Genomic DNA, 27762 nt, shown 5'->3' on the forward strand with positions numbered 1-27762 from the left:
ACAGTGACGAAATTACTGATTTTACGAGGTCGGGGCTTTTTAAAACATGGGTGGCTATGGACTCGCGAAAAGAGGCAGGGGCTTTTCTACTTCGTCCGCCCCTAAAATCAACCTTAAAAAGTAAATTATTGGCAAAATATCTCGATAAATCATGGTGATGGATACAACCTAAAACGTACAGGGCAGAGCAACAATTTCACTATTTTAACAATAATAATAATAATAATAATGATCGATTAAACTTAACTAGACGTGCGGCACTGAGAAGGACCGCACTAAGGCGCCACAATACAAAGTCGGATATCGTCGATTGCACAAAAAAAAATCGAAATAAAACAAAAGACAATTATTATTAATAAAATGACTAGAAAGTTATTTTGTGTGTATAGTGATTTTAACCAAAAAAACAATTGAAAGAGAAAGAAAAACAAACGAAAGTTAAGTACGATCTTTGGTTTCTGGGATCGGGCATACGACGATTTCCGAGAGGATCGAGTAGTGTCTCTCTCTCTTCTTCCTTAAAAACTATATTTAAAATTAGTTTCAAAACTATTCCCGGCTTTAGATCATCATGTATTTATTACATCCGTTTTGGTTATATACTATGCTATAATTTGTGGACCGAGGGGTTTGCGCGTTTTTTAAGGCAGGTTAGGGGTTTTTGCTGAGCGTAGCCCCTTAAAAGTGAGTAAATGCCCCTAAGTCGATAAAATGCTTGGAACTCTTAAGCCAAGGCAGTTTGACTGTTGAAATTTCGTACAGGGGTGGCTCGATATAATTCATTAGACACGTATTTCAGCGTTTTTTGAAAAACCTACAAGGGGTTGAGAAAAATTGATTTTTTCGCAGAATTTTATTTTATTTTTTAAATTCACGAGATGCTTGGAACTCTTAAGCCAAGGCACTTTGACTGTTGAAATTTCGTACAGGGGTGGCTCGATATAATTCATTAGACACGTGTTTCAGCGTTTTTTGAAAAACCTACAAGGGGTCGAGAAAAATTGATTTTTCTGCAGAATTTTATTTTATTTTTTAAATTCACGAGATGCTTGGAACTCTTAAGCCAAGGCAGTTTGACTGTTGAAATTTCGTACAGGGGCGGCTCGATGTAATTCATTAGACACGTATTTCAGCGTTTTTTGAAAAGCCGACAAGGGGTTGAAAAAAATTGATTTTTTTGCAGAATTTTATTTTATTTTTTAAATTCACGAAATGCGTGGAACTCTTAAGCCAAGGCAGTTTGACTGTTGAAATTTCGTACAGGGGTGGCTCGATAAAATTCATTAGAGACGTATTTCAGCGTTTTTTGAAAAACCTACAAGGGGTTGAGAAAAATTGATTTTTTTGCAGACTTTTATTTTATTTTTTAAATTCACGAGATGCTTGGAACTCTTAAGCCAAGGCAGTTTGACTGTTGAAATTTCGTACAGGGGCGGCTCGATATAATTCATTAGACACTTATTTCAGCGTTTTTTGAAAAACCTACAAGGGGTTGAGAAAAATTGTTTTTTTTTGCAGAATTTTGTTTTATTTTTTAAATTCACGAGATGCTTGGAACTCTTAAGCCAAGGCAGTTTGACTGTTGAAATTTCGTACAGGGGTGGCTCGATATGATTCATTAGACACGTGTTTCAGCGTTTTTTGAAAAACCTACAAGGGGTTGAGAAAAATTGATTTTTTTGCAGACTTTTATTTTATTTTTTAAATTCACGAAATGCTTGGAACTTTTAAGCCAAGGCAGTCTGACTGTTGAAATTTCGTACAGGGGCGGCTCGATATAATTCATTAGACACGTATTTCAGCGTTTTTTGAAAAACCTACAAGGGGTTGAGAAAAATTGTTTTTTTTGCAGAATTTTGTTTTATTTTTTAAATTCACGAGATGCTTGGAACTCTTAAGCCAAGGCAGTTTGACTGTTGAAATTTCGTACAGGGGTGGCTCGATATAATTCATTAGACACGTGTTTCAGTATTTTTTGAAAAACCTACAAGGGGTTGAGAAAAATTGATTTTTTGGAAGAGGGTTGATTTTTATAAAATTCTTGGAACTCTTAAGCCAAGGCAGTTTGACTGTTGAAATTTCGTACAGGGGTGGCTCGATATAATTCATTAGACACGTATTTCATCATTTTTTTAAAAACCTACAAGGGGTTGAGAAAAATTGATTTTTTGGAGGAGGGTTGATTTTTATAAAATGCTTGGAACTCTTAAGCCAAGGCAGTTTGACTGTTGAAATTTCGTACAGGGGTGGCTCGATATAATTCATTAGACACGTATTTCATCATTTTTTTAAAAACCTACAAGGGGTTGAGAAAAATTGATTTTTTGGAGGAGGGTTGATTTTTATAAAATGCTTGGAACTCTTAAGCCAAGGCAGTTTGACTGTTGAAATTTCGTACAGGGGTGGCTCGATATAATTCATTAGACACGTATTACAGCGTTTTTTGAATAACCTACAAGGGGTTGAGAAAAATTGATTTTTTGGAAAAGGGTTGATTTTTATCAAATTCTTGGAACTCTTAAGCCAAGGCAGTTTGACTGTTGAAATTTCGTACAGGGGCGGCTCGATATAATTCATTAGACACGTATTTCAGCATTTTTTGAAAAACCTACAGGGGGTTGAAAAAAAATTACTTTTTTGGAGAATTTTTTTTTTTTTTTTTTAATTCACAAAATGCTTGGAACTCTTAAGCCAAGCCAGTTTCACTATTGAAATTCCGTACAGGGGCGGCCCAATACAATTCACTAGACCCGTACTTCAGCATTTTCCGATACACCCACAGAAAATTTAAAAAAATCAATTTTTCTAGACACAGTGACTTTTTTCACAGACCCCTCCACCCGCTCCTGAAGACTCTTACAGGGACGGCTCAGCTTAAAAAAAAAAAATAATTTGCGCCTAGAAAACCCCTATATTTCACACCCTAAAATACACCCCCGGGTCCACCCTTAACCTAAAAAAAAAAAATAATTAAATAGCTGTCTTCCGTTGATGAAATCTCACGCCTCTATCGGTTTAATTCCATATTAATATCAAACCCTCCAAAAATAAGGGCGAGTTCACACGTTACTTATTGTCAAGCGATTTTCACCCGGACAGCTTTGGTCGTAAAAAAAAAAAAACAAACGAACTCTTAACGTACTAAAACACTAAAATTAAATTAAAGCTCGATAATGATAATTTGTGGGGGGAGGAAAAAAACAGTAGAAAGACTTGCGGGGGGGAGTGGGGTGTAAAAGGGTCGGGGGGATACAATATATATATATAAACTTTTATTGGACAGTATTGGAAACCCTAAACCTAATTTGTAGTAGTGAGAGTCGATAAAATAAACTGATATATTCATAATAAATACGGGCGATATGGCGCTAAACGAGGACCGTAATTCGGCCATTTTTAATCGAGGACTTTCGATTGTTTTCCCGGGAAACCACGCCCCTTTTTTTTGGGCCCCCATTTAGCAGTGTTATTAGAGTCATTTTGGCTGTTTTTGGAATGATCATCATTACACAATAATAATTATATACATACACACTAAAAAGAAAACGATTCGATTAGCGGTCAAATAATATACATAACGATATCGTATGTATATAATATGCCTATTTTTTTTTTTAGGCGAAATACATGACCTTCTTGGTGTCCGCGTGTACGGTGATGGCACGCGCCATAGCCCCCGGAGTCCTGTCCTCCGAAGAACCGGACTGATGCGAACCTTCACCGCTAAAAAAAAAAAAAAGAAACAAATGACAAAAAATTCGTCTCCCAAGGGAAACGACCCACCTGTCGTGTTCCTTTTCTACCAAATGGTATCGCGCTCTAAAGGCGACCAAATGGGCGTAGTAGGCGGGGGCCGGTATAGAAACCGACCGGGTGCACCTCACGTACGTGTGGCACAACTGGTAGGTGAGGCACTGTAACTCGTCCGAGTCGAGGTGCGAGTCGTCCCACAGCACGTGATAGTGGGACGGTCTCGAGGTGCCCTATTGGTCGGAATTGTTAAGCGATTTTCGTTGAAGTTTGGTTTATGTGCAAGGTTTTTTTATAAGGGTTAAAAAAGGTCCTTATGAAAATTTTGATAAGATTAATGGTTTTTAAATGAAGGACGTTTGTTTGAGTCGAAGACTGGTTGCGTGAAAAAGTGGCCATAACTTTGCCAATTTTGGCCCGATTTTTATAAATTTAGTTTTAAATTGAAGGAATTTTAATGGGGAACAGAAAAGATTCTTTATGAAAATGTCGATAAATTTATTGGTTTTTAAATGAACGTCGTTTGTTTGAGTCGAAGTCTGGTTGCGTGAAAAAGGGGCCATAAATGTGCCAATTTTGGCCCGATTTTTATAAAATTTGTTTTAAATTGAAGGAATTCTAATGGGGAACAAAAAAGGTCCTTATGAAAATTTCGATAAATTTATTGGTTTTTAAATGAAGAACGTTTGTTGGAGTCGAAGTCTGGTTGCGTGAAAAAGTGGCCATAAATGTGCCAATTTTGACCCGATTTTTATAAATTTAGTTTTAAATTGAAGGAATTTTAATGGGGAACAAAAAAGGTCCTTATGAAAATTTCGATAAATTTATTGTTTTTTAAATGAACGTCGTTTGTTTGAGTCGAAGTCTGGTTGCGTGAAAAAGGGACCATAAATGTGCCAATTTTGACCCGATTTTTATAAATTTAGTTTTAAATTGAAGGAATTTTAATGGGGAACAAAAAAGGTCCTTATGAAAATTTCGATAAATTTATTGTTTTTTAAATGAACGTCGTTTGTTTGAGTCGAAGTCTGGTTGCGTGAAAAAGGGACCATAAATGTGCCAATTTTGGCCCGATTTTTATAAAATTAGTTTAAAATTGAGGGAATTTTAATGGGGAACAAAAAAGGTCCTTAAGAAAATTTCGATAAAATTAATATTTTTTTAATAAAATTATTCCAAGACTAGGTTGGCCAATTTCCTAAAAAAATTGCCATAAATGCGCCAATGTTGGCCCGATTTTGATGAAATTTTGTTTAAATTAAAGGATTTTTAATGAAGAACAGAAAAGGTCTCTATGAAAATTTTGATAAAGTGAATAGTTTTTAAACAAATTTGTTCTAAATCAATGGTGGCCAATTTCTTGAAAAAAGTGGCCATAAATGCGCCAATTTTGGCCCGATTTTGATGAAATTTTGTTTAAATTAAAGGATTTTTAATGGAGAACAGAAAAGGTCTCTATGAAAATTTTGATAAAATTAATAGTTTTTGAATGAATTTGTTCCAAGTCGAGGTTGGCCAATTTTCGTAAAAAAGTGGCTATAAATGTGCCAATTTTGGCCCGATTTTGATGAAATGTTTATGTAAATAAAGGATTTTTAACGAAGACCAAAAAAAGTCCCTATGAATAATTTGATAAAATGAATAGTTTTTAAATAAATTTGTTCTAAGTCAACGGTGGCCAATTTCTTGAAAAAAAATAGCCATAAATGTTCCAATTTTGGCTCGATTTCGATGAAATTTGTTTTGAATTCAAGGGTTTTTAATGGAGAACAAAAAAGGTCCCTATGAATATTTTGATAAAATTTATAGTTTTTAAACAAATTTGTTCCAAGTCGAGGTTGGCCAATTTTCGTGAAAAAGTGGCTACAAATGCGCCAATTTTGACCCGATTTTGATGAAATTTTTATTCAAATAAAGGATTTTTAATGAAGAACAAAAAAGGTCCCTATAAATATTTCGATAAAGTGAATAGTTTTTAAACAAATTTCTTCTAAGTCAACGGTGGCCAATTTTTTGAAAAAAATGGCTATAAATGCGCCAATTCTGACCCGATTTTGATAAAATTTGGTTTAAATAAAATGGTTTTTAATGGAGAACAAAAAAGGTCGCTATAAAAATTTTGATAAAATAAATAGTTTTTAAACAAATTTGTTCCAAGTCGAGGTTGGCCAATTTTCGTAAAAAAAAGGCTATAAATGTGCCAATTTTGGCCCGATTTCGATGAAATTTTGTTTAAATGAAAGGATTTTTAATGAAGAACAAAAAAGGTCCCTATAAATAATTTGATAAAATAAATAGTTTTTAAATAAATTTGTTCTAAGTCAACGGTGGCCAATTTCTTGAAAAAAATGGCCATAAATGTTCCAACTTTGGCTCGATTTCGATGAAATTTGTTTTGAATTCAAGGGTTTTTAATGGAGAACAAAAAAGGTCCTTATGAAAATGTTGATAAAATTAATCATTTTTGAATGAATTTATTCCAAGTACAAGGTTTCCTTCATTTAAAATAAATTCACAAGTTAACTGAAAAAATGACCATAAATATGTCAATTTTGGTCCGATTTTTATAGAATTTATTTCAAATTAAAGGGCTTTTAATGTAGAACAAAAAAGGTCCTTATAAAAATTTTGATAAAATCAATTCTTTTTAAATTATCATTGTTTCTTTATACCAAGACAATATCCATGAAAAACGCCCAATTTTGATAAAACCAAGACTGCAGAAAAAAACTCCCTTAACCCCGGCCAAAATCGGTAATTTCCCAATGCAAAACAAAAGAACAAACAAAAAAACAAAAGAACAAACCACCTCTCACCTGTATCCCCTGATGACTGCACAAATAAAAGTCGAACTCCGTGGGATGGGTGATTCCCACGTCGACGGTCGTTCCCGCGGGAATATTCCCGCTCTTACCGCTCTGTTCCTTTTTATCCGCACAAAATAGTCGCGTGTGATGCCTCTTTTGCACCACGATGAACGTGATGCCCGGCTTATAATCCGCCTCCAATTTGATACAGGCCTCCCTGATAGCGGTCAATTCGTGCTGTAACAATTGCAAAAATTGTCCCTCGGACACTCCGTCCCTGTACAGGATGATCCTGACCGGTTTATAACCGCCCGTGGATTTGTAAAACATTAACAGGAGTTCCCTGGAAGGATTCCAAGAGGAAATAATTAAGTGTAATTAATAATACATAGTTTTTAAATAAATTTGTTCCAAGTCGAGGTTGACCAATTTTCCTGAAAAAACGGTCATAAATGTGCCAATTTTGGGCCGATTTTGATGAAAACTGTTTTAAATTGAACGGTTTTTAATTGGGAACAAAAAAGGTCCTTATGAAAATCTCGATAAAATTAATAGTTTTTGAATGGACAACGTTTGTTTGTTCTAAGTCTAGGTTCGCGAACTTTTCTAAATAAATGGCCATAATTAAGCCAATTTTGGGCCGATTTTGATAAAATTTATTTTAAATTGAACACTTTTTAAGTGGGAACAAAAAAGGTTCTTATGAAAATTTTGATAAAACTAATGGTTTTTGAATGAAAATATTAATAAGATTATCAATTTTTGAATGAATTTGTTCCAACAAAATGGCCAATAAATATGCCAATTTTGGTCCGATTTTTATGAAATTTATTTTAAATTAAACAGTTTTTAATTGGGAACAAAAAAGGTTCTTATGAAAATGTCGATAAAATTAATAGTTCTTGAATTAACAACGTTTGTTTGTTCCAAGCCTAGGTTCGCGGAGTTTTCTAAGAAAATGGCCATAATTAAGCCAATTTTGGCCCGATTTTTATGAAATTTATTTTAAATTAAACATTTTTTAATTGGGAACAAAAAAGGTTCTTATGAAAATTTTGATAAAACTAATGGTTTTTGAATGAAAATATTATTAAGATTATTAATTTTTGAATGAATTTGTTTTAACAAAATGGCCAATAAATATGCCAATTTTGGTCCGATTTTTATGAAATTTATTTTAAATTAAATAGTCTTTAATTTGGAACAAGAAAGGTCCTTGTGAAAATGTCGATAGAATTAATAGTTTTTGAATGAACAACGTTTGTTTGATCCAAGCCTAGGTTCGCGGAGTTTTCTAAGAAAATGGCCATAATTAAGCCAATTTTGGGCCGATTTTGATAAAATTTATTTTAAATTGAACACTTTTTAATTGGGAACAAAAAAGGTTCTTATGAAAATGTCGATAAAACTAATGGGTTTTAAATGAAAATATTAATAAGATTATTAATTTTTGAATGAATTTGTTTTAACAAAATGGCCAATAAATATGCCAATTTTGGTCCGATTTTTATGAAATTTATTTTAAATTAAATAGTTTTTAATTTGGAAAAAGAAAGGTCCTTGTGAAAATGTCGATAAAATTAATAGTTTTTGAATTAACAACGTTTGTTTGTTCCAAGTCTAGGTTTGCGAACTTTTCTAAGAAAATGGCCATAATTAGGCCAATTTTGGGCCGATTTTGATATAATTTATTTTAAATAGAACACTTTTTAATTGGGAACAAAAAAGGTTCTTATGAAAATTTTGATAAAACTAATGGTTTTTGAATAAAAATATTAATAAGATTATTAATTTTTGAATGAATTTGTTTTAACAAAATGGCCATAATTAAGCCAATTTTGGGCCGATTTTGATAAAATTTATTTTAAATTAAACTATTTTTAATTGGGAACAAAAAAGGTTCTTATGAAAATTTTGATAAAACTAATGGTTTTTGAATAAAAATATTAATAAGATTATTAATTTTTGAATGAATTTGTTTTAACAAAATGGCCATAATTTAGCCAATTTTGGGCCGATTTTGATCAAATTCGTTTTAAATTAAACTATTTTTAATTGGGAACAAAAAAGGTTCTTATAAAAATCTCGATAAAATTAATAGTTTTTAAATAGACAACGTTTGTTTGTTCCAAGTCTAGGTTCGCGAACTTTTCGAAAGAAAATGGCCATAATTAAGCCAATTTTGGGCCGATTTTGATAAAATTTATTTTAAATTGAACACTTTTTAATTGGGAACAAAAAAGGTCCTTACGAAAATCTCGATAAAATGTACGTACCTCTTTTGATTAATATTACAAACGTTCGGAAGGACTCACCTGACCATGGAACTTAATTCCTGGATAATTTCTTGACGATGCTGCTGCACCCTGACGGTGGCGGCGTAACGTGACGGATGGGCGTCCATCGAGCCGACGACCGCCGCGATCGACGGTTTCTTGTTGTCGCCGGCGGGCGGATGCGTCACGTCCGCCCCCAAGAAAATCACCGGCTCGTTGAAGATCTTGGGGCGGATGGAGGGCACCAGGATGCTGTTGATGCCGCCCAATTTCACGTTGATCTTCAAACATAAATTCGAGAGGGTCTGCGGCGACGTTTTGTTCACGTTTTTCGCTTGGACGCATTGCGTCGCCATGCCGAGTACCGTGTCTCCCACGCGTTTCACTTCGGCTGTAAACCAGTTTTTTTTTTTTTTTTGTGGACGTTTTTGACCATATCTCGGCCAAATCAGGTCGGATTTGGATGAAAGTGGGATCGGAATGAAGGAATTTTCATTGGGAACAAAAAAGGTTCTTATGAAAATGTCGATATTGTTGGTGGTTTTCGAGTTAAGGGCGTGTGTGGCCTCGAAAGTGTTACTGGGAGAAAATTGGCTGTATCTCGGTCAATTTTGGCCCGATTTTGTTCAAATTGATTTTGATATCAAGAATTTCTTATAGCGAACAAAAAAGGTACTTATGAAAATTTTGATAAAATTAATAGTTTTTGAATGAACGGCGTTTGTTTGCTTCAAGTCTAGGTTGGTCAGTTTTCCTGAAAAAAGTGGTCATAATTCTGCCAATTTTGACCCGATTTTTATAAAATTTGGTTTAAATTGAAGGAATTTTTATAAGGAACAAAAGAGGTTCTTATAAAAATTTCGATATTCTTGATGGTTTTCGAGTTAAGGGTAGGTAAGTTCCATGTGTGTCCTTAAAGGTGTTTCTGGGACAAAATTGGCTGTATGTTGGCCAATTTGGACCCGATTTTTCTCAAAATCGTTTTAGAATAAAATATTTATTATAGTGAACAGTAAAGGCTCTTATGAAAATTTTGATAAAATTAATAGTTTTTGAATGAACGGCGTTTGTTTGCTCTGAGTCTAGGTTGGTCAGTTTTCCTGAAAAAAGTGGTCATATTTCTGCCAATTTTGGCCCGATTTTCATAAAATTTGCTTTAAATTGTACAGTTTTTCATAGAGAACAAAAACGGTTTTTATGAAAATTTCGATAAGATTAATAATTTTTGAGTTATTCGCTTAGTCTGGACAAAATTGGTCATAGGTCAGCCAATTTTGGTCCGATTTTCCTGAAATTCGACTTAAAACGTAGGATTTACTAATCTGAATAAAAAAGATTCCTATAAAAGTTTTGATAAGATTAATAGTTTTTGAGCGATTAATCTTATCAAAATTGTATGTCCCCCAACGTTTAGTCTGGACTTAATTGACCATAAGTCAGCCAATTTTGATCCGATTTTGCTGAATTTTGGCTTAAAACGTAGGATTCACTAATCTAAATAAAAAAGATTCTTATAAAAATTTTGATAAGATTAATAGTTTTTGAGCGATTAATCTTATCAAAATTGTATGTCCCCAACGCTTAGTCTGAACAAAATTGGCCATAAGTCAGCCAATTTTGATCCGATTTTCCTGAAATTTGACTTAAAACGTAGGATTTACTATTCTAAACAAAAAAGTTTCTTATGAAAAGTTTGATAAGATTTATAATTTTCTAGTTATTAATCTTATCGAAATTTTATGTCCCCAAAGTTTGGTCCGGACAAAATCGACCATAAGTCAGCCAATTTTGACTCGATTTTCCTGAATTTTGGCTTAAAATGTAAGAATTACTGCACTGAACGAAAAAGGTCCTTATAAAAATGCTGATAAAATTAATAGTTTCTTAATAAAATGTCGATAAAATCAGTAGTCTCCGAGTTGGCCACACATACGTCCCCAAAGTATTCTCCAGACAAAATTGGCCATAAGTCGGCCAATTCTGACCCGATTTTCCTGAAATTTGGCTTAAAACGCCGGGAATTTTATGCCAAACAAATAATATATCTATAAAAATTTCGATAAAATTAATATTTTTTACTCGACTCGCACATATAACCCAAAGGGGTGCCTAGAACAAAACCAGCTACACTTCCGTCAATTTTGGCCAGAATTCGCGAAAAATCCACCTAAAATAAAGCAAATTTCCGGGTGACACTCACCATAAACCGGAGTTTTCCCAGGCAATACGACCACGACCAGTTGCAACGCCTGGAACGTGGTTTTCAGGTACCGGAACATCGGTTCCACCTGATCCGGTCCGGTGGCGTATTTACAGAAGCACGGCTGCCCTATGATGGGCATCCCCGCGTCGTTGGAGATCTTTTGAAGTTGCTGCGTGAAGTTCCTACAAGAGAACACTCAATATAGAGGGTGAGGAGAAGAAACAAATGAGGTCAACCTTAAGGCGTCCTCGCGTACGGTCCTTTGGGGGGCGAAACAAGCGATCGCCCACACCCGGATCTCCACCCCGGTGAAGAACTGTTTCCCTCTCATGTCCCACACCCCCTGGTTGGGACAGGCCTGCTGCTTACTCTAAATCGAGTGGGGAGGAAAAAAAAACAAATGAAACAAACGCTTGGGACAGCAGTCAATTGTTACGATACTTAAATTGGGACACTTCTAAGGTTCTACTACTCCTAGTCGCACACTAACCACCCACCGTTACAGAACTGTTTTTAAAAGGGGGGAGAGGGAAAAAACAAAAGAATAAACTCCCTAAGGGACCTAAAACTACAAAAAAAAAATACAACAACTGGAAACTAACTGTCCAGCCCACCTGTCCGCTAAGGGATGCCACCCTGCCGCCGTACTGGAGCTTAGGGGCGGGCAGAACCCGCCCCCGCACCTCCATCATCGAGGTGGAGATGGTCAGACCGAACTCTTGCACGTACTCGTCGTTATTAAAGTCCGCCCTGCGCACCAGGTTGTTTATCTCCCGTTCTCTGTCCGGTGCCGATCTGGAAGAAACAACAAGAAAAAACCCTTTTTCAATAATAGTCTGGACCCCCGATTGAAAATCCGGTGGCGATATTTTACCTTGCGGTAGCTTTGATCATGGTGGAGGTTTGCATGTCCGTCAGTTTTTTGATGCACCGTTGTCCCGCCACGATGTTACAGACCTCCAAGGGCAAGTAGGTGTGTTTGTGCTCTTGGCCCACCTGAAAAAGGGCCGGAAGAAAAGCGGTTAGTTCGTGGCCAGTCAGCCGGTTTTTTTCTAAAGTTTGATACCATCTACTTGTTTCCATCATTCATAGATTACGAAAACACCGGGTTATAACGGGACTCGGATTTTTTTTCGAATTCGAACTAACGATACCAGCGGATTGTTCTCATCAAGTAGATCACGAAAATACCGGGTTATAACAGGATTCGATCAGAAATAAGGGAATGAGAGCACTTTGAAAATTCGGAAATTGTCACTTTTTGACCTCGTTTTTGAGGCCAAAAATGGGCATCAAAAATGCCATATCTCAGCTATCGTAAAAGCTACAACCTTGCGGATGGTCTCGTTGGATTCAGAAGGACGAAACTAAGACAAAACCGTTGGAATTTTCCCGATAGCTCCTATAGAAGCCGAGATATCGGTCTTCAAAGTTTGGGTCTTTTCATTTTTCAGGTATACCCCCCCGTTTCGATTTTTTCAGGAAAAATTTTTTTTTTTGAATTCGAACTAACGATACTAGCAGATTGTTCTCATCAAGTAGATCACGAAAATACCGGGTTATAACAGGATTCGATCAGAAATAAGGGAATGAGAGCACTTTGAAAATTCGGAAATTGTCACTTTTTGACGTCGTTTTTGAGCCCAAAAATGGGCATCAAAAATGCCATATCTCGGCTATCGTAAAAGCTTCAACCTTGCGGATGGTCTCGTTGGATTCAGAAGGACGAAACTAAGACAAAACCGTTGGAATTTTCCCGATAGCTCCTATAGAAGCCGAGATATCGGTCTTCAAAGTTTGGGTCTTTTCATTTTTCAGGTATACCCCCCCGTTTCGATTTTTTCAGGAAAAATATTTTTTTTTCGAATTCGAACTAACGATACCAGCGGATTGTTCTCATCAAGTAGATCACGAAAATACCGGGTTATAACAGGATTCGATCAGAAATAAGGGAATGAGAGCACTTTGAAAATTCGGAAATTGTCACTTTTTGACCTCGTTTTTGAGGCCAAAAATGGGCATCAAAAATGCCATATCTCAGCTATCGTAAAAGCTACAACCTTGCGGATGGTCTCGTTGGATTCAGAAGGACGAAACTAAGACAAAACCGTTGGAATTTTCCCGATAGCTCCTATAGAAGCCGAGATATCGGTCTTCAAAGTTTGGGTCTTTTCATTTTTCAGGTATACCCCCCCGTTTCGATTTTTTCAGGAAAAATTTTTTTTTTGAATTCGAACTAACGATACTAGCAGATTGTTCTCATCAAGTAGATCACGAAAATACCGGGTTATAACAGGATTCGATCAGAAATAAGGGAATGAGAGCACTTTGAAAATTCGGAAATTGTCACTTTTTGACGTCGTTTTTGAGCCCAAAAATGGGCATCAAAAATGCCATATCTCGGCTATCGTAAAAGCTTCAACCTTGCGGATGGTCTCGTTGGATTCAGAAGGACGAAACTAAGACAAAACCGTTGGAATTTTCCCGATAGCTCCTATAGAAGCCGAGATATCGGTCTTCAAAGTTTGGGTCTTTTCATTTTTCAGGTATACCCCCCCGTTTCGATTTTTTCAGGAAAAATATTTTTTTTTCGAATTCGAACTAACGATACCAGCGGATTGTTCTCATCAAGTAGATCACGAAAATACCGGGTTATAACAGGATTCGATCAGAAATAAGGGAATGAGAGCACTTTGAAAATTCGGAAATTGTCACTTTTTGACGTCGTTTTTGAGGCCAAAAATGGGCATCAAAAATGCCATATCTCGGCTATCGTAAAAGCTACAACCTTGCGGATGGTCTCGTTGGATTCAAAAGGACGAAACTAAGACAAAACCGTTGGAATTTTCCCGATAGCTCCTATACAAGCCGAGATATCGGCCTTCAAAGTTTGGGTTTTTTCATTTTTCGGGTATACCCCCCCGTTTCGATTTTTTAAGGAAAAATATTTTTTTTCGAATACACATCTCGTGAGAGTCGGATTGTTCTCATCAAGTAGATCACGAAAATACCGGGTTATAACGGAATTCGATCAGAAATAAGGGAATGAGAGCAATTTGAAAATTCGGAAATTGTCACTTTTTGACCTCGTTTTTGAGGCCAAAAATGGGCATCAAAAATGCCATATCTCGGCTATCGTAAAAGCTACAACCTTGCGGATGGCCTCGTTGGATTCAGAAGGACGAAACTAAGACAAAACCGTTGGAATTATTCCGATAGCTCCCATAGAAGCCAAGATATCGGCCTTCAAAGTTTGGGTTTTTTCATTTTTCGGGTATACCCCCCCGTTTCGATTTTTTCAGGAAAAATATTTTTTTTCGAATTCGAACTAACGACACCAGCGGATTGTTCTCATCAAGTAGATCACGAAAATACCGGGTTATAACAGGATTCGATCAGAAATAAGGGAATGAGAGCGCTTTGAAAATTCGGAAATTGTCACTTTTTGACGTCGTTTTTGAGGCCAAAAATGGGCATCAAAAATGCCATATCTCGGCTATCGTAAAAGCTACAACCTTGCGGATGGTCTCGTTGGATTCAAAAGGACGAAACTAAGACAAAACCGTTGGAATTTTCCCGATAGCTCCTATAGAAGCCGAGATATCGGCCTTCAAAGTTTGGGTTTTTTCATTTTTCGGGTATACCCCCCCGTTTCGATTTTTTAAGGAAAAATATTTTTTTTCGAATTCGAACTAACGATACCAGCGGATTGTTCTCATCAAGTAGATCACGAAAATACCGGGTTATAACGGAATTCGATCAGAAATAAGGGAATGAGAGCAATTTGAAAATTCGGAAATTGTCACTTTTTGACCTCGTTTTTGAGGCCAAAAATGGGCATCAAAAATGCCATATCTCGGCTATCGTAAAAGCTACAACCTTGCGGATGGTCTCGTTGGATTCAGAAGGACGAAACTAAGACAAAACCGTTGGAATTTTCCCGATAGCTCCTATAGAAGCCAAGATATCGGCCTTCAAAGTTTGGGTTTTTTCCATTTTTCGGGTATACCCCCCCGTTTCGATTTTTTCAGGAAAAATATTTTTTTTCGAATTTGAACTAACGATACCAGCGGATTGTTCTCATCAAGTAGATCACGAAAATACCGGGTTATAACAGGATTCGATCAGAAATAAGGGAATGAGAGCACTTTGAAAATTCGGAAATTGTCACTTTTTGACGTCGTTTTTGAGGCCAAAAATGGGCATCAAAAATGCCATATCTCGGCTATCGTAAAAGCTACAACCTTGCGGATGGCCTCGTTGGATTCAGAAGGACGAAACTAAGACAAAACCGTTGGAATTATTCCGATAGCTCCCATAGAAGCTGAGATATCGGCCTTCAAAGTTTGGGTTTTTTCATTTTTCGGGTATACCCCCCCGTTTCGATTTTTTCAGGAAAAATATTTTTTTTCGAATTTGAACTAACGATACCAGCGGATTGTTCTCATCAAGTAGATCACGAAAATACCGGGTTATAACAGGATTCGATCAGAAATAAGGGAATGAGAGCACTTTGAAAATTCGGAAATTGTCACTTTTTGACGTCGTTTTTGAGGCCAAAAATGGGCATCAAAAATGCCATATCTCGGCTATCGTAAAAGCTACAACCTTGCGGATGGCCTCGTTGGATTCAGAAGGACGAAACTAAGACAAAACCGTTGGAATTATTCCGATAGCTCCCATAGAAGCTGAGATATCGGCCTTCAAAGTTTGGGTTTTTTCATTTTTCGGGTATACCCCCCCGTTTCGATTTTTTCAGGAAAAATATTTTTTTTCGAATTTGAACTAACGATACCAGCGGATTGTTCTCATCAAGTAGATCACGAAAATACCGGGTTATAACAGGATTCGATCAGAAATAAGGGAATGAGAGCACTTTGAAAATTCGGAAATTGTCACTTTTTGACGTCGTTTTTGAGGCCAAAAATGGGCATCAAAAATGCCATATCTCGGCTATCGTAAAAGCTACAACCTTGCGGATGGCCTCGTTGGATTCAGAAGGACGAAACTAAGACAAAACCGTTGGAATTATTCCGATAGCTCCCATAGAAGCCAAGATATCGGCCTTCAAAGTTTGGGTTTTTTCATTTTTCGGGTATACCCCCCCGTTTCGATTTTTTCAGGAAAAATATTTTTTTTCGAATTCGAACTAACGACACCAGCGGATTGTTCTCATCAAGTAGATCACGAAAATACCGGGTTATAACAGGATTCGATCAGAATTAAGGGAATGAGAGCGCTTTGAAAATTCGGAAATTGTCACTTTTTGACGTCGTTTTTGAGGCCAAAAATGGGCATCAAAAATGCCATATCTCGGCTATCGTAAAAGCTACAACCTTGCGGATGGTCTCGTTGGATTCAGAAGGACGAAACTAAGACAAAACCGTTGGAATTTTCTCGATAGCTCCCATAGAAGCCGAGTTATCGGCCTTCAAAGTTTGGGTTTTTTCCTTTTTCGGGTATCTCCGAGCATGCAATTTTTTTCACGGAAAAATAATAAGTAGGCCAATTTTGGCCCGACTTTCCTCAAATATGGCATAAATCGTAGGATTTACTATGCTTAAATAAAAAAATTGTTATAAAAATTTAAATAAAACTACTAAGCTTTTAATTTGGCTGCATATATATATATATATAACGTCCTTAAGGTTTGGTATGGACAAAATTGGCCATAAGTCAGCTAATTTTGGCCCGATTTTCCTGAAACTTGACCTAAAATGTATGATTTAATGTGCCTAATAAAAAAGGTTCTTATAAAAATTTTAATAGAATTAATATTTTCTGAGTTAGCGGCACATATGTCCTCAAAGCTTTATCAGGCAATACTGACCATAAGTCGGTCAACTTTGACCCGATTTTCCTAAAATATGGCTTCAAACTTAAAAAAACTATTACACCATACAAAAAAGATTCTTATAAAGGGAAACTTTGATAATTTAACAACCGAACGACCACTAAATACCAACCTGTAAACAAGGCAAATGCGGATATCTCAACTTCATTTTGTACTTGTCCAGGAAGTATTTGGCGACGGTACACTCGACGGTCTGTCCGTTTTCCAGCTGCAGGGGGAACCTACAAGAAAATTCAACCCTTATTAAGGTGAATTTGCCACCAAAAAAAAAAAACAACTGACGATTGCATCTGGGCGGGTCGCCTGGTTACGTTACAGACCCGGTACTTCCGTCTCATGGCGCCGCAATGCGTTATTTCAATTTTTAACCCTTTGATCTCTTTGGTGAACTTCACCCTTTGACTGTCGGTCAACGGTTTCCGTTGCTCGTTAATGTCCCTGATGTCGAGCACTTCGCACATGAATTCTATCACAGGCTGCGCTTTATAGAAGGCAGTGGCGCTCACTAAAAAACGTACGCACTCTCACTAATTAGGCCCTTATTAAATTAAATTTCCTTACTAACCGTCTATATTGAGCATCATTTTCCATTGGCTAGGTCTCACAGACTGATGGAAACCGAACCATACCTCTCGGCCACCACCTGTACACGAGAAACAAAGAAAACCCCCCCATTAATCGTCGTTTGTTTTATAAAACACTCAAAGTCTCGTTATTACGATGTTGCTCAGGTCTAACGATGCCTTTATGGGCGAAACGCGTGTTACTAAATAATAATCGAGACTTTGTATAGTTTTTTTTTTGTAAAAAGTGAGGAAATGGCCTCACCTAAGGGATGATAGTACCCCTCGGGGCTACTAAAAAAACTCCTGCCCACCGGGGTGTAACTCATCGAGGGCAGATGCCGCATGACCACGTCCAAGGCCAAGATGGCCTCGTACGGTATTTGACGGGTGCGTCCCTCCAGGGCCTCCTCGAGCCCGTAGAGGGACACCTGGGCCACCCATTTGATGCTGACGCGAAACAGTCGATCTTTGCCCTCCCCCGGGAGGGTCACCTCCAGTTCCTCCCTCGAGTTTCCGATGGGCAACGGGTCCCTGGTGTACAAATTGTTACGCCCATCGAAAACCGGCTTCAGGTTCGTGAAGATTTTCGTGTATGATTTCACCATCGTCTCGATAATTTCCCGATTGACCTGAAGATGGATTGATTGATTCGTTTATAATTTGGGTCGGGGACAAACTGCATGGACGATGAGTTTGTACATCTAGGGGGGCGCTAGTGTCAAAGTTTGGTTAACTTAATTAAGTTTTATGTTTACTTGATAGTGCATTTTTGAGAGAAGTAATTGAATTTTTCAGAAAAAAATATCGTCAAATTCCACGGCAATTTTTTTCATTTCCAATTTTTTTCTGGAAAAATGCTGGAATAGGTGTCCAATGATTTTATGAGAAGAATCTATGATCCAATTTTCAAGCCTCTATCTCTTTTGGTTGCCGAGATATGAGCATTTTGTCCCTAAGATATTGAATTTTTCAGAAATAAAAAATCCTCAAATTCCAAGGCAAATTTTTTCATTTCAAATTTTTTTCTGGAAAAATGCTGAAATAGGTATCCAATGATTTTAAGAGAAGAATCTATGGTCCAATTTTCAAGTCTCTATCTCAATTGGTTGCCGAGATATGAGCATTTTGTCCCTAAGATATTGAACTTTCCAGAAAAAAAAAATCCTCAAATTCCAAGGCAAATTTTTTCATTTCAAATTTTTTTCTGGAAAAATGCTGAAATAGGTGTCCAATGATTTTATGAGAAGAATCTATGGTCCAATTTTCAAGCGTCTATCCCTCTTGGTTGCCGAGATATGAGCATTTTGTCCCTAAGATATTGAATTTTTCAGAAATAAAAAATCCTCAAATTCCAAGGCAAATTTTTTCATTTCAAATTTTTTTCTGGAAAAATGCTGAAATAGATGTCCAATGATTTTATAAGAAGAATCTATGGTCCAATTTTCAAGTCTCTATCTCTCTGGGTTGCCGAGATATGAGCATTTTGTCCCTAAGATATAGAATTTTTCAAAATTAAAAAATCCTCAAATTCCAAGGCAATTTTTTTAATTTCAAATTTTTTTCTGGAAAAATGCTGAAATAGGGGTCCAATGATTTTATGAGAAGAATCTATGGTCCAATTTTCAAGCCTCTATCTCTCTTGGTTGCCGAGATATGAGCATTTTGTCCCTAAGATATTGAACTTTCCAGAAAAAAAAAATCCTCAAATTTCAAGGCAAATTTTTTCATTTCCAATTTTTTTCTGGAAAAAGCTGAAATAGGTGTCCAATGATTTTATGAGAAGAATCTACGGTCCAATTTTCAAGCCTCTATCTCTCTTGGTTGCCGAGATATGAGCATTTTGTCCCTAAGATATTGAATTTTTCAGAAATAAAAAAATCCTCAAATTCCAAGGCAAGTTTTTTCATTTCCAAATTTTTTCTGGAAAAATGCTGAAATAGGTGTCCAATGATTTTATGAGAAGAATCTATGGTCCAATTTTCAAGTCTCTATCTCAATTGGTTGCCGAGATATGAGCATTTTGTGCCTAGGATATTGAATTTTTCAAAATTAAAAAATCCTCAAATTCCAAGGCAATTTTTTTCATTTCTAATTTTTTTCTGGAAAAATGCTGGAATAGGTGTCCAATGATTTTATAAGAAGAATTTATGGTCCAAGTTTCAAGTCTCTATCCCAATTGGCTGCCGAGATATAAGCATTTTGTCCCTATGATGTTGAATTTTTCAGAAATAAAAAATTCTCAAAGTCCAAGGCAAATTTTTCCATTTCCAATTTTTTTCTGGAAAAATGCTGAAATAGGTGTCCAATGATTTTATGAGAAGAATTTATGGTCCAATTTTCAAGCCTCTATCTCAATTGGTTGCCGAGATATGAGCATTTTGTCCCTAAGATATTGAATTTTTCAGAAAAAAAAAATGCTCAAATTCCAAGGCATTTTTTTTCATTTTCAATTTTTTTCTGGAAAAATGCTGAAATAGGTGTCTAATGAATTTATGAGAAGAATTTATGGTCCAATTTTCAAGACTCTATCTCTTTTGGTTGCCGAGATATGAGCAATTTGTCCCTAAGATATTGAATTTTTCAGAAAAAAAAAATGCTCAAATTCCAAGGCAAATTTTTCCACTTCCAATTTTTTTCTGGAAAAATGCTGAAATAGGTGTCCAATGATTTTATGAGAAGAATCTATGGTCCAATTTTCAAGTCTCTATCTCTCTTGGTTGCCGAGATATGAGCAATTTGTCCCTAAGATATTGAATTTTTCAGAAAAAAAAAATGCTCAAATTCCAAGGCGATTTTTTTCATTTCAAATTTTTTTCTGGAAAAATGCTGAAATAGGTGTCCAATGATTTTATGAGAAGAATCTGTGGTCCAATTTTTAAGCCTCTATCTCTTTTGGTTTCAGAGATATGAGCATTTTGTTCCTAAGATATTGAATTTTTCAGAAATAAAAAATTCTCAAATTCCAAGGCAATTTTTTTCATTTCCAATTTTTTTCTGGAAAAATGCTGAAATAGGTATCCAATGATTTTATGAGAAGAATCTATGGTCCAATTTTCAAGTCTCTATCTCAATTGGTTGCCGAGATATGAGCATTTTGTGCCTAGGATAATGAATTTTTCAGAAATAAAAAATCCTCAAATTCCAAGGCAAATTTTTTCATTTCAAATTTTTTTCTGGAAAAATGCTGAAATAGATGTCCAATGATTTTATAAGAAGAATCTATGGTCCAATTTTCAAGTCTCTATCTCTCTGGGTTGCCGAGATATGAGCATTTTGTCCATAAGATATTGAATTTTTCAAAATTAAAAAATCCTCAAATTCCAAGGCAAATTTTTTTAATTTCCAATTTTTTTCTGGAAAAATGCTGAAATAGGTGTCCAATGATTTTATAAGAAAAATCTACGGTCCAATTTTCAAGCCTCTATCTCTCTTGGTTGCCGAGATATGAGCATTTTGTCCCTAAGATATTGAATTTTTCAGAAATAAAAAATTCCCAAATTCCAAAGCAAATTTTTCCATTTCAAATTTTTTTTTGGAAAAATGCTGAAACAGGTGTCCAATGATTTTATGAGAAGAATTTATGGTCCAATTTTCAAGCCTCTATCTCTCAGGGTTGCAGAGATATGAGCATTTTGTCCCTAAGATATTGAATTTTTCAGAAATAAAAAAATCCTCAAATTCCAAGGCAAATATTTTCATTTCCAATTTTTTTCTGGAAAAATGCTGAAATACGTGTCCAATGATTTTATAAGAAGAATCTATAGTCCAATTTTCAAGTCTCTATCTCAATTGGTTGCCGAGATATGAGCATTTTGTCCCTAAGATATTGAATTTTTCAAAATTAAAAAATCCTCAAATTCCAAGGCAAATTTTTTTAATTTCCAATTTTTTTCTGGAAAAATGCTGAAATAGGTGTCCAATGATTTTATGAGAAGAATCTATGGTCCAATTTTCAAGTCTCTATCTCAATTGGTTGCCGAGATATGAGCATTTTGTCCCTAAGATATTGAATTTTTCAAAAATAAAAAAATGCCAAAAGCCCAAGGCAATTTTTTTCATTTCAAATTTTTTTCTGGAAAAATGCTGAAATAGATGTCCAATGATTTTATAAGAAGAATCTATGGTCCAATTTTCAAGTCTCTATCTCTCTGGGTTGCCGAGATATGAGCATTTTGTCCATAAGATATTGAATTTTTCAAAATTAAAAAATCCTCAAATTCCAAGGCAAATTTTTTTAATTTCCAATTTTTTTCTGGAAAAATGCTGAAATAGGTGTCCAATGATTTTATAAGAAGAATCTATGGTCCAATTTTCAAGTCTCTATCTCTTTTGGTTGCCAAGATATGAGCATTTTGTCCCTAAAATATTGAATTTTTTATTTCCAATTTTAGAGATAGAGGACTTGACATTTCAGATTCGTTAGAGGAACAGGGAATTGGATTAAATATGCCTCATAAATAGTGGTATAGTCTGTTCTGAGGCAATTGAATGCTTTTGAAATAATTGACCCAAAATGACCACAAATTATTAAAAAGAAAATAATTAGCAGCAATAAACATAATTATGATCAAACAAGGACAACAGTAGTAGTAGTAGCACCAAACTTCGACCGCCGCCCCTCTATTTTATATAGACATTTTTTTATTAACTATAATATAGTACATATTGCTCTCTCTCTCTCTCTATTCGACGACACCTACTTTTCTAGGACACTTGTCCGGCTGTATGTTGACGTCGTAATGATGGACGAACCCGCGCGGCATCCCGATCTGAAAGTGGTTGGCTTTCAGGCCGATGGGGCGGCCCTCGCGTCCCAAATTGGGGCGGCGCGGGCATTGGAACACGGGCGGCTCCGCGGGCGGCGACACCGTGGTCAGGGGGCCCGCGGTCGCCCCCGTCGTGGTCCCCGGCAGGGCGACCGCCGTCGTTGTCGGGCCTATGGGGGCACCCGAAGTACCTGCTATGGGGAATTTATATACCGCCATTATGTTTTCGTTTTTTATTTATTTATTTATTTATACAAATACTATACAACGGTAATTAAATGTAGGAGTGCCTACTGCACAATTTAAGTTAGGAGACTAAATACCTATACATAAAATACACCTATCGTCATTGTTACAGTGTCAAAGTACTCTATTTTTTGGGTCCTAAAAACCTACCTTGACCCATGAACACATTTTTTGTACCTCTGTCTTAAATAAATAATTTGTTGCTCACCATTAATGGGTATAAAATTGTAGTTCTACAAGACCTTAATCTACCCGAGACTGTCAATGAAAATTTAAACAAATCACCCCTTCACGAGTTATCATCATTTTAAGTTAAGGCCATTGATTCATCCACAAGAAAATTTCTAGGAGATCTACCATAGTAAATTATAAATTAAGGTCTTTTGTTAGTCGAGCAACTACCACTGTAAAATCTACACTTAAATGTAAAACTAGGTTAATGAATGTATAGTGTCGAGTAATGTATTGAAATTTTGGCTATTTTTATCAGAGATTTTACCCATAATGTCTTAAGTGTCCGGGGAACTTTGACTTGTTTTTCAATTCAATGGAGTTTGGTACCTTGTGATATGCCTCCTTGATAATATACTATACATATGTGAGTTACTTTTTTGGCTTTTTTTTAAATACAGTCTACAGCATTGATTGAAGCTAAAGTTGACATTGAAAAACAGTGGATGAACTTGAAGTTTTAACAGTAGATAACTTAAAAGCATGTAGGTACTATAGACCTAGGAATCAAATAAATTATCAAGTGTAAACTTGATTTTCACTTTGACTGCCTGGAATAAATAAATAATTCATTCCAGGCAGTTGACCGAGGAACTTTCAACTGTCAGGAAACAATAGAACTGACTTAAATTGGCTGGAAAAAATTAGGAATAACCTCAATTGAGAAATACATATAGAAGAAAATGAAAAAATACTTCCAGGCAATTGAAGGGGGATAATTCTGGAAGTAAGAGGAAATTCCTTTGACTGCCTGGAATAAATAAATAATTACTTCCGGGCAGTTGACCGAGGAACTTTCAACTGTCTGGAAACACTAGAACTGACTTTAATTGCCTGGAAAAAATTAGGAATAACCTCAATTGAGAAATACATATAGAAGAAAATGAAAAAATACTTCCAGGCAATTGAAGGGGCCTAATTCTGGAAGTAAGAGGAAATTCCTTCGACTGCCTGGAATAAATAAATAATTCCTTCCAGGCAGTTGACCGAGGAACTTTCAACTGTCTGGAAACAATAGAACTGACTTCAATTGCCTGGAAAAAATTAGGAATAACCTCAATTGAGAAATACATATAGAAAATGAAAAAATACTTCCAGGCAATTGAAGGGGCCTAATTCTGGAAGTAAGAGGAAATTCCTTCAACTGCCTGGAATAAATAAATAATTACTTCCAGGCAGTTGACCGAGGAACCTTCAACTGTCTGGAAACAATAGAACTGACTTCAATTGCCTGGAAAAAATTAGGGATAACCTCAATTGAGAAATACATATAGAAGAAAATGAAAAAATACTTCCAGGCAATTGAAGAGGCATAATTCTGGAAGTAAGAGGAAATTCCTTCGACTGCCTGGAATAAATAAATAATTACTTCCAGGCAGTTGACCGAGCAACTTTCAACTGTCTGGAAACAATAGAACTGACTTCAATTGCCTGGAAAAAATTAGGAATAACCTCAATTGAGAAATACATATAGAAAATGAAAAAATACTTCCAGGCAATTGAAGGGGCCTAATTCTGGAAGTAAGAGGAAATTCCTTCAACTGCCTGGAATAAATAAATAATTACTTCCAGGCAGTTGACCGAGGAACCTTCAACTGTCTGGAAACAATAGAACTGACTTCAATTGCCTGGAAAAAATTAGGGATAACCTCAATTGAGAAATACATATAGAAGAAAATGAAAAAATACTTCCAGGCAATTGAAGAGGCATAATTCTGGAAGTAAGAGGAAATTCCTTCGACTGCCTGGAATAAATAAATAATTACTTCCAGGCAGTTGACCGAGCAACTTTCAACTGTCTGGAAACAATAGAACTGACTTCAATTGCCTGGAAAAAATTAGGAATAACCTCAATTGAGAAATAACATCTAGAAAATGAAAAAATACTTCCAGGCAATTGGAGGGGGATAATTCTAGAAGTAAGAGGAAATTCCTTCGACTGCTTGGAATAAATAAATAATTCCTTCCAGGCAGTTGACCAAGGAACTTTCAACTGTCTGGAAACAATAGAACTGACTTAAATTGGCTGGAAAAAATTAGGAATAACCTCAATTGAGAAATACATATAGAAAATGAAAAAATACTTCCGGGCAATTGAAGGGACCTAATTCTGGAAGTAAAGGAAATTCCTTCGACTGCTTGGAATAAATAAATAATTCCTTCCAGGCAGTTGACCGAGGACTTTCAACTGTCTGGAAACAATAGAACTGACTTCAATTGCCTGGAAAAAATTAGGAATAACCTCAATTGAGAAATACATATAGAAGAAAATGAAAATATACTTCCAGGCAATTGAAGGGGCCTAATTCTGGAAATAAGAGGAAATTCCTTTGACTGCCTGGAATAAATAAATAATTACTTCTGGGCAGTTGACCGAGGAACTTTTAACTCTCTGGAAACATTAGAACTGACTTCAATTGCCTGGAAAAAATTAGGAATAACCTCAATTGAGAAATACATATAGAAGAAAATGAAAATATACTTCCAGGCAATTGAAGGGGCATAATTCTGGAAGCAAGAGGAAATTCCTTCAACTGCCTGGAATAAATAAATAATTACTTCCAGGCAGTTGACCAAGGAACTTTCAACTGTCTGGAAACATTAGAACTGACTTCAATTGCCTGGAAAAAATTAGGAATAACCTCAATTGATAAATACATATAGAAAATTAAAAAATACTTCCAGGCAATTGAAGGGGCCTAATTCTGGAAGTAAGAGGAAATTCCTTTGACTGCCTGGAATAAATAAAGAATTACTTCCAGGCAGTTGACCAAGGAACTTTCAACTGTCTGGAAACAATAGAACTGACTTAAATTGGCTGGAAAAAATTAGGAATAACCTCAATTGAGAAATACATATAGAAAATGAAAAAATACTTCCAGGCAATTGAAGGGACAAAATTCTGAAAGTAAGAGGAAATTCCTTCAACTGCCTGGAATAAATAAAGAATTACTTCCAGGCAGTTGACCGAGGAACTTTCAACTGTCTGGAAACATTAGAACTGACTTCAATTGCCTGGAAAAAATCAGGAATAATCTCAATTGAGAAATACATATAGAAGAAAATGAAAAAATACTTCTAGGCAATTGAAGGGGCATAATTCTGGAAGTAAGAGGAAATTCCTTTGACTGCCTGGAATAAATAAAGAATTACTTCCGGGCAGTTGACCGAGGAACTTTCAACTGTCTGGAAACAATAGAACTGACTTCAATTGCCTGTAAAAAATCAGGAATAACCTCAATTGAGAAATACATATAGAAGAAAATGAAAAAATACTTCCAGGAATTGAAGGGGCCTAATTCTGAAAGTAAGAGGAAATTCCTTTGACTGCCTGGAATAAATAAAAAATTCCTTCCAGGCAGTTGACCCAGAAACTTTCAACTGTCTGGAAACAATAGAACTGACTTCAATTGCCTGGAAAAAATGAGGAATAACCTCAATTGAGAAATACATATAGAAGAAAATGAAAAAATACTTCCAGGCAATTGAAGGGGCCTAATTCTGAAAGTAAGAGGAAATTCCTTTGACTGCCTGGAATAAATAAATAATTCCTTCCAGGCAGTCGATCGAGGACTTTCAACTGTCTGGAAACAATAGAACTGATCACTAATTTTATTAACTAAATCTGTGTCTATGTCTAGTACTCTTTTGTTTACCCTTCTGCCTTGATTGTAAGAAAATAAGGCTATAGACCCAGATCAGGTAATCTCCCGGGCATATATATTTGACAAAAGTTATACTTTATGAATTTCACACATTTTTGGCCACGATATAGGTGCAATAAGGACAAACGTCCAGCCCACAAGGGAGAATGACCTTATTTCCAATATTTAAATGGCCTTTACTAGTGAGGTTAGGGTCATTAGCATGGATGTTTTAGGACGGTTTCCCTAAACCAAAGTTCTGGAAGAGGCTAAATAAGGGATTGCACCAATAAAAGGGTCCTAAATAGCCCCCGCGGCGGTCCGAAAGAGGCACCGGGGGGGCCACCGAAGCGACACAACAAAGAGACCAAGCGAGAAAAACGCCTGGATCTCCAATATAGAAACAATGGCATAACGTCGAGTCCGGACTAACAACTTACGTGCTCCAGGTGCTGGATACATCGCCGCGCCCGATAACTGGATAAATTACGAAAACACTGGCACGGAAATCGCGTGTTTTTTTTTTTTTTTTTGTTTTTAATGGGAGAAAAAAAAAGGAAAATATCGCGACGGGTTATTCACGCAACGGAGAAGGGACGACGACGGCCATTTGTAATTTCGACGAGTGCACGTCATTGCGCTCGACGGAGACGCCGCTATCGCATGTCTTTGTTGGACCTGCATGGAATAACGGACGCGGACGGATTGCATCAACGGATGTTATAATATATAACAACTGTTTTGTATATAAACAGGGTGATCCAGATTTTAACCAAGAGATTTTAATGGCGTTAAAAATAAGGCCTAGTTTGTCATATGTAAATATATTTAAGCCTGGATAGAATTATTGGCTTCTTCCAGGCAATTGGAGTCCAAAAGCATCAACTTTAGCCTCAACTGCCTGGAAAAATGCCTGTTTTTTTCCCGGCAGTTGATTTTTAAAAGCCTGAGAAAGGAAACTCATATTGAATGGTCTGAAAACAATTATTTTAATTTTTCCAGATGGTGAAAATTGCCTGGAATTAATTATTGGTTTGTTCCAGACAATTGAAGTCCAGAAGCATCAACTTTAGCCTCAACTGCCTGGAAAAATGCCTGTTTTCTTCTAGGCAGTTGAGTTTCAGAAGCACAATTAGATTTAACTGTCTGAGCAAAGATTGAATAGTCTGGAAACAATTATTTTAACTCTTGTAGATAAGGAAAACTGCTTGGAATTAATTATTGGCTTCTTCCAGGCAATTGGAGTCCAAAAACATCAATTTGAGCCTCAACTGCCTGGAAAAATGCCTGTTTTCTTCCAGGCAGTTGAGTTTCAGAAGCACAATTAGATTTAACTGTCTGAGCAAAGATTGAACAGTCTGGAAACAATTATTTTAATTCTTCCAGGTAGTGAAAACTGCCTGGAATTAATTATTGGCT

General features: G+C 36.1%; 1 protein-coding gene and 2 long non-coding RNA genes across 11 annotated transcripts in view; all 3 read right to left on the reverse strand.

Annotated features, from left to right (window-relative positions):
* Window positions 1-706: 706 nt before the first annotated feature.
* Window positions 707-27762, reverse strand: part of LOC126749443 (protein argonaute-2) — a 28489-nt gene continuing 1433 nt past the window's right edge. The window contains exons 3-16 of one of the 3 annotated variants that reach the window (XM_050459139.1): window positions 22157-22416; window positions 17719-18085; window positions 17456-17533; window positions 17173-17395; window positions 17003-17111; window positions 11911-12032; window positions 11651-11831; window positions 11273-11406; window positions 11034-11218; window positions 8873-9224; window positions 6567-6900; window positions 3784-3983; window positions 1651-3723; window positions 707-1482 (exon numbers count right to left, since the gene is read on the reverse strand). In XM_050459139.1, coding sequence (XP_050315096.1) covers window positions 3615-3723; window positions 3784-3983; window positions 6567-6900; window positions 8873-9224; window positions 11034-11218; window positions 11273-11406; window positions 11651-11831; window positions 11911-12032; window positions 17003-17111; window positions 17173-17395; window positions 17456-17533; window positions 17719-18085; window positions 22157-22416 — 2654 coding nt within the window. In that variant the 3' untranslated portion in view covers window positions 707-1482; window positions 1651-3614. Of the gene's footprint in view, window positions 1483-1650; window positions 3984-6566; window positions 6901-8872; window positions 9225-11033; window positions 11219-11272; window positions 11407-11638; window positions 11832-11910; window positions 12033-17002; window positions 17112-17172; window positions 17396-17455; window positions 17534-17718; window positions 18086-22156; window positions 22417-27762 lie in introns of all 3 variants that reach the window. The other 2 variants (XM_050459138.1, XM_050459137.1) reach the window with 2 other exon arrangements.
* On the reverse strand, window positions 12739-16995 carry LOC126749445 (uncharacterized). Its single transcript, XR_007665060.1, has 3 exons — window positions 16373-16995; window positions 14487-16008; window positions 12739-13031 (listed from the first exon to the last, which is right to left on the reverse strand). It is a non-coding gene; the product is annotated as an uncharacterized LOC126749445 (long non-coding RNA).
* On the reverse strand, window positions 22417-26118 carry LOC126749446 (uncharacterized). 7 transcript variants are annotated; one of them, XR_007665067.1, is made up of 3 exons: window positions 24687-26118; window positions 23952-24288; window positions 22417-23754 (listed from the first exon to the last, which is right to left on the reverse strand). It is a non-coding gene; the product is annotated as an uncharacterized LOC126749446 (long non-coding RNA). The 7 variants fall into 7 exon arrangements; XR_007665065.1 differs by lacking the exon at window positions 23952-24288 and adding an exon at window positions 23755-23891 and having other exon boundaries at window positions 22417-23554; window positions 24489-26118; XR_007665068.1 differs by having other exon boundaries at window positions 22417-23554; window positions 24152-24288; window positions 24489-26118.

Source organism: Anthonomus grandis (genome assembly GCF_022605725.1).
Source record: "Anthonomus grandis grandis chromosome 1 unlocalized genomic scaffold, icAntGran1.3 Chromosome57, whole genome shotgun sequence".
In the NCBI taxonomy this organism is placed as follows: Eukaryota; Metazoa; Arthropoda; class Insecta; order Coleoptera; family Curculionidae; genus Anthonomus; species Anthonomus grandis.